The 6613-nt window shown below is 40.7% G+C and overlaps 1 protein-coding gene across 1 annotated transcript; it reads left to right on the top strand.

Annotated features, from left to right (window-relative positions):
• Positions 1-1013: 1013 nt before the first annotated feature.
• On the top strand, positions 1014-3147 carry LOC142171394 (protein BREAST CANCER SUSCEPTIBILITY 2 homolog A-like). Its single transcript, XM_075233757.1, has 7 exons — positions 1014-1293; positions 1359-1421; positions 1516-1726; positions 2164-2331; positions 2408-2470; positions 2596-2728; positions 2947-3147. The coding sequence occupies exons 1-5, from the start codon at positions 1274-1276 to the stop codon at positions 2456-2458; spliced, it is 513 nt and encodes a 170-aa protein (XP_075089858.1). The 5' UTR covers positions 1014-1273; the 3' UTR covers positions 2459-2470; positions 2596-2728; positions 2947-3147.
• The last annotated feature ends 3466 nt before the right edge of the window (positions 3148-6613 follow it).

Genomic DNA, 6613 nt, shown 5'->3' on the forward strand with positions numbered 1-6613 from the left:
ATTTCGGAGCCTAGTTGGGTATTGGCTTGCATGGTCTCCAGGTCTTCTCTTTATGATTGTATTAGGGAGCGTCAGTATGATGACCCTCACTTGCTCGTTCTTCAGGACAGGGTCCGGCGAGGTGATGCTAGAGATGTGACTATTGGCAGTGACGGTGTATTGAGGATGCAGGGCTGGATATGTATGCCTAATGTAGATGGGCTTCGAAAATTGATTCTTGTGGAGGCCCACAACTCGCGGTATTCTATCCACCCGGGTGCCGCGAAGATGTACCAGGATTTGAGACAACACTATTGATGATGGCGGATGAATAAGGATATAGTTGGGTTTGTAGCTCGGTGTATCAATTGTCAGCAGGTTAAGTATGAATATCAGAGACTGGGTTGTTTGTTTCAGAGATTAGAGATCCTAGAGTGGAAGTGGGAGCGGATCACCATGGACTTTGTAGTTGGGCTCCCACAGACTTCGAGGAAGTTCGATGCTATTTGGGTGATTATGGATCGGCTGACCAAGTCCTCGCACTTCGTTCCTGTTGGTACTACTTATACTTCAGAGCGGTTGGCTGAGATTTACATCCGAGAGATTGTTCACCTGCATGGTGTCCTAGTTTCCATCATTTCAGATAGAGGTACTCAAATCACATCGCAGTTTTGGTGGGTCGTGCAGCGAGAGTTGGGTACTCAGGTTGAGTTGAGCACAACTTTTCACCCTCAGACGAACGGGCAGTCCGAGCGTACTATTTAAATATTGGAGGACATGTTGTGCGCTTGTATCATTGACTTTGAGGGTTCATGGGACCAGTTTCTGCCACTCACAGAGTTTTCATATAACAACAGTTATCAGTCGAGTATTCAGATGGCTCCGTATGAGGCTTTATATGGGAGGAGGTGTAGATCTCCGGTTGGATGGTTTGAGCCGGGTGAGGCTAGGCTCTTGGGTACAGACTTGGTCCATGATGCATTAAATAACGTGAAATTGATTCAGGAGCAGCTTCGCACGGCGCAGAAGCAGGTAGTGAAAATGAGCTTTAATATCCTCTTGGTTATCTGATTTGGCTCTGAATATTTTTCTTTAATCTTATATCCCCTCATTTTTGCTAATATATTTCTCAATTCTGTACTACTTCCATCTCTAACTGATTGTTTTATAGCAATCCGAGCTTGCAGAGGGTCAAGCTTTTGCTGTTACAGGGCTTACACCGATAAGCTCAGACTCTAGCACCCTTTATTTGCAAGCAAAAGGGTCCACAGCCAAATGGCAGCCTTTGTCTCCTATGGCAATTGAGGGTTTTGAGTAAGTATATGCTGTTTTCATGCTTTTACTGCACAAACTTATATATCTGATACCTGTTCCTGCAGGCCCTTTTTTTGTCCTCGCCGATCAGTTCCATTGAGTAAATTGGGTGAAGTTCCTATGTCCAGGTTGGTTCTGGTGGTAAAATCTTGGAATCAACACTTGTGCTCCTGAAGCGAGAAACTTCTTTATTCACTTATTGTGTTTCTTGGGTTCATTCAGGGAGTTTGATATCGCTGCAGTGGTTGTTTTTGTGGGGCACCTGTATACAGAAGCTCATCAAAGTAAGCAGTGGGTATTTGTAGCTGATGGATCCACATCTACGTTGGATTCCAATGATGAATCAGAAACCTTGATGGCCACTAGCTTCACCTCACCATGCATAGAAACTGATTCATTTGCACCAATAAACTCTAATCTTGTAGGGTCTGTGGTGAGTAAGGAGTAAACTACTTGCAGTACATGATTTTCCTCATAGCCATCAGTACTGAACCTCTGATTTTCTGGAAGCAACTTATTGCGTATTTATCAGCCTTTTTCGTCCAATGACAATTAGATATAAAACATTCAGAAAATCCTCTTTTATACAGGATATGGTGGTATACCATTAACTTCAACTCTAACGGTTCTGTTGTTTAATGGCATCTGGGCCTGTGTTTTTACTACTACAACCTTTATAAGCAGGCAACTTTTCTCTCATGGTCTTTGCATGTATCCATGCAGAACATTATGTCATTGATGTACTACACAGTATTCCTGATTAATGAATTTAAAGGGTTATGCTGTAGAGTAAAACTCAAATGTTGAAGTCTATGGTGTTTCTCTAATTTGTATCCAGTATCCACAGCTGAAACAATGAAGTTTTTGCAGGTTTCCTTTTGCAATCTCATCAAGAGAGCACGAGATAATGTTAATAACCTCCGGGTAGCTGAAGCAACAGAAAATTCGACCTATTATTTAAAATTTGATCATTCACATTGTTCTCATATGAAAGAAGCCAGCGCTTCTGCTGAAAGATGGGCAAAGATATCTGGTTCGGTATGTGCCCTGGCGTTTGGTCATGATATTATATATTAGCTGCATTTTTTCAAACTTCTATTCTTTCATTATGCAGAGACTTGAAAGGCTTAGGGGGAAAGTTCTATCTATAATTAGCTGCCGCTGAACTTGAAGTTTGGTAAGTAATTTCCCGACGTAACTTAATCAGTTTTCTTATTTCTTTTCTTTCTTCTTTTTCCTTTAGACTGGAGTGTGCTGAATTTAATATCATAGTAGGACTTGATGATGGGCGTATTATTGCAGGCTTGTATCCTAGCTAATGAAGAGGATTGAGATGTACTCCTTTAAGGGCTGCAACTTGATGCCATATAGTGAGACCTATTTATATATATGTCTAGTCTTCTGCAAACTTGTTGCACTGCGGAGATATCAGTCGGTAAGTCAACAGATAATTTAAGGACAATTCAATTACAAGACACTGGCGCGACTTTAAACAGTACATTTTATTTGATTATTCAGTTTTATTAGTCGCCCTAATATGCTACTCTTGTCAATGGATGTCCCTATTATTTCCAACTTTTTCTTAAATCTTGTCATCTATGATGCACAAAAGTACTAATCTTTATCTTCTTTTTGTTCTTACGCATCTTGTAGGGTCACTACAAGGCAAAATGATCCTGCCAATAGTAGGCTTTTGCTGTGGATGAATAGAAGTCCAGGAGTTGCTGTCACTAAAACAAACTGCCTTTTGCTTTAATTAATCACTAAAACAAGCTGCCTTTTGTTTTAATTAAGTTGGCTTCAGCCATTAGCAACTAATTTTGTTGGTTTTAGTTTCCGTCATATTAGCATCAACTTTTCTGTCTCGCATTATGTGTTTATGCGACTACATTTCCTATCATGAAGGTTTAATTTCTGCACATATAATATATTTAAGGGAGAAAGCTTGGTTTAACGTAGAGTTCGTACTCTTTTTGGGTAAATAGGCTAAAGAAATTGTAGCATTGGAGAGCATGTCTGAAACCTAGGTTAATGAATTAATCATGATTTGGGTTAATATTGGTAAACAGATCACTATATATCTGTGGGTCAATAGGAATAGTACATGTAACTGTAGATCACATAATCTAAAATGGTAATAGTACAAGTCATGCTTTACCTAGAATTAGTAAATTTGGTTGTGCTTCTTGCGATTGTAAAAGTCATGGTCATGATGTAATCTGTTTATTTGTTCACTATTAACTTTGCACACCCTTTAAGAAATACTCATTTCGTTTATTTTTACTTGTTCACTATTGACTTTGTACATCCCTTAAGAAATAATAAATAAAGTGTATAATTTACCACGATACCCATATTAATTAGTGTATAGTCGTAATGGATTGGGAAAATAATTTGGAATGAGTAATTAATGCTAAGGGTAAAATAGAAAAAATAAATTATTTTTCTCTTGATATGCAAAAAGTGACAAGTAAAAAATAAAAATTTATTTTTAGAATATTCGACAACTAAAAGTGAACGGAAGGAGTAATAGAAAGAATTTAGATTCAACTCCTATTTCTTAGAAGGATGCACTGACACACCATATTCAAAGGGAGGTACCATGATGTATGTTATTTGCTGATGACATAGTGTTGATTGATGAGACGCGAGGCGGTGTCAACGAGAGGCTGGATTCAAGTTGAGCATGACTAAGACGGAGTACCTAGAGTGCAAGTTCAGCGCTGAGCCGATGGAAGCGGTATTGGACGTGAGGCTTGAATCACAGGTCATCCCCAAGAGGGACAGTTTCAAGTACCTTGGGTCGGTTATTCAGGTGGATGGGGAGATCGACGAGGATGTCACACACCGTATAGGGGTGGGGTGGATGAAGTGGAGGTTAGCATCTGGAGTCCTATGTGACAAGAAGTGCCACCGATTTTCAAAGGTAAATTTTATAGAGCGGTGGTCAGACCGATCATGTTGTATAAGGCTGAGTGTTGGCCAGTTAAGAACTCACATATCCAGAAGATGAAAGTAGCTGAAATGAGGATGTTGAGGTGGATGTGCACGCATACTAAGATGGATACGATTAGGAATGAAGATATCCGGAAGAAGGTGGGCGTGTCTCCCATGGATGGCAAGTTGCGAGAAGCAAGGCTCAGATGATTCGGGCACGTTCAGAGGAGAAGCCCATATGAGCCCAGATGAGCTGGCTTTGGTGGGTACGAGGAGAGGTAGAGGGCGGCCTAAGAAGTATTGGAGAGAGGTGATCAGGCAGGACATGGCGTGGCTTCAGATTACCGAGGACATGGCCCTAGACAGGAAGTTGTGGAGGTCGAGCATTAAGTTTGTAGGGTAGGAGGTAGTTATACATATTTCTACGACGCACCAGAGTGAGGGTAGTCTGTTAGGACTTAGTCTTAGACTGTTAGTGGTTAATGTTGAGTCACACTACTTTTTCGTCCCTCTTAGTGTCGAGCGGTATCTACTGGTTATTATTTTACTGTTCATCTATTTTCTAGTTCTGGTGATGCTGTTATTTGTTTCATGGTTTCTTTTGATGGTACTGATATATTGCCTCTTTTCGTCTTTTTGAGCTGAGGGTCTTTCGAAAACAACCTCTCTACCCCCTTGGAGTAGGGGTAAGACTACGTACACTCTACCCTCCCCACATCCCACTAGTGGGATTTAACTTGGTTGTTGTTATTGTTGTCCTCTTTCTTATTCGAAATATAGTGCTTAAAAGCAACATACACTTGCGTTAATTCATTTGTTAATTTACATATTAAGTTTATTTAGGGCATATACTTCTACATAATATTAACTTTATACTACCAAAGTGTAACGAACCAATCGATCGTTTTCCTTTCTAGAACCTCGTTCCCATAAATAAGACTCCCTGTATGTGCTTTTACTATTTTATGACTTGCGGGGATGGCTAGTTCAGGAATTTGAAGGGTTCGGGTTGAAATCAGAACACTTGGTTCCTTAGTTTGGCTTCGGTCAATATTTTGAGTAAACGACCCCGGAATCGGGATTTGACGGTTCCAATAGGTTCGTATGGTAATTTTGGACTTGGGCGTAAGTTCGAATCAGGTTTTGGACGACCCAGAAGTGTTTCAACGCTTAATAGTGAAAGTTGGCTATTTTAAGGTTTAAAGTTCTTCAAATTTGGTTTGGAGTAGGTTTTGGAGTAATCAAGGTCCGTTTGGAATTTTGAGCCTGGGAATAATTTCGTATGGTGATTTAAGACTTGTATGCAAAATTTGGTGTCATTCCGAATAATTTAAGTATGTTTCGACACGTTCGGAGTAAGCTTGAAGAACTTGAAGTTTCTAAGTTGAATCAATTTGGTTTGGGGTATGATTCTTAGTTTTGATGTTGTTTTATGCATTCAAAGGGTTTGAGCGAGTCCGTTTTATAATTTCAAACTTGTTGGTATGTTCGGACGGGCCCCCGGGGGCCTCGGGTGTTAATCGGACGAGGCTTAGACCAAGTTTGGACTTAGGAGCAGCAGCTGAAGCTTCCAGCTTCTGGTGCAATCGCACCTGCACTTGGCCAGCCGCAGGTGCGAGCTCGCAGAAGCGAGACACAAGCCGCAGAAGTGGACCAGCATAGGGCAGCCCAGTGACCGCAGAAGCGTGCCAGGGACCACACCTGTGAAGGCGCAGGTGCGAAGAATGCCATCGCAGAAGAGGCTCAAGCCGCAGGAGCGACACACTCGCCGCAGAAGTGGCCCTCGCTGGGCTTGAGGAACTCCGCAAAAGTGGACATTTCACCTCATTGCGGTACCGCAAGTACAACTCTTCCTTCGCAAGTGTGAAAAACCTGCTGGGCATCATGTTTTAAAACGGGGATCAACCATTTTCTTCATTCTTGGGCGATTTTGGAGCTTCTTGAGAGGGGTATTCACCTAGCAACTTGGAGGTAAGTTAATTATACTTATTGTGAGTTAAATACATAGATTATGGATAGAGTTTAATATGTAAATTAGTGAAAATTATGGGTTTAGATGAAAAACCTAGGTTTTGATAAAAATGAGATTTTAACAACGAAAATGGTTATGGAATGGGATGAAAATTGTATATACGAGTTCTTAAGGTTATGGGTGACGGTTTTCTCTGAATATTTCCAGAATCTGGACACGTGGGCCCGGGGTGAATTTTAGGAATTCTATCAATTTGGGTTAGGTAATTAATCTAATAATTTAATTTCGAATTTTTGAGCATGTATTGATTAAATTATATAATATTTGACTAGTTTCAGATTTTTCGGCACCAAATTGAGGCTTTAGCGCGAAATAGCGACCGAGAAGTGAGCTTTGAGATGAGTTAAGTCT

Source organism: Nicotiana tabacum, chromosome 17 (assembly GCF_000715075.1).
Source record: "Nicotiana tabacum cultivar K326 chromosome 17, ASM71507v2, whole genome shotgun sequence".
Classification (NCBI taxonomy): Eukaryota; Viridiplantae; Streptophyta; class Magnoliopsida; order Solanales; family Solanaceae; genus Nicotiana; species Nicotiana tabacum.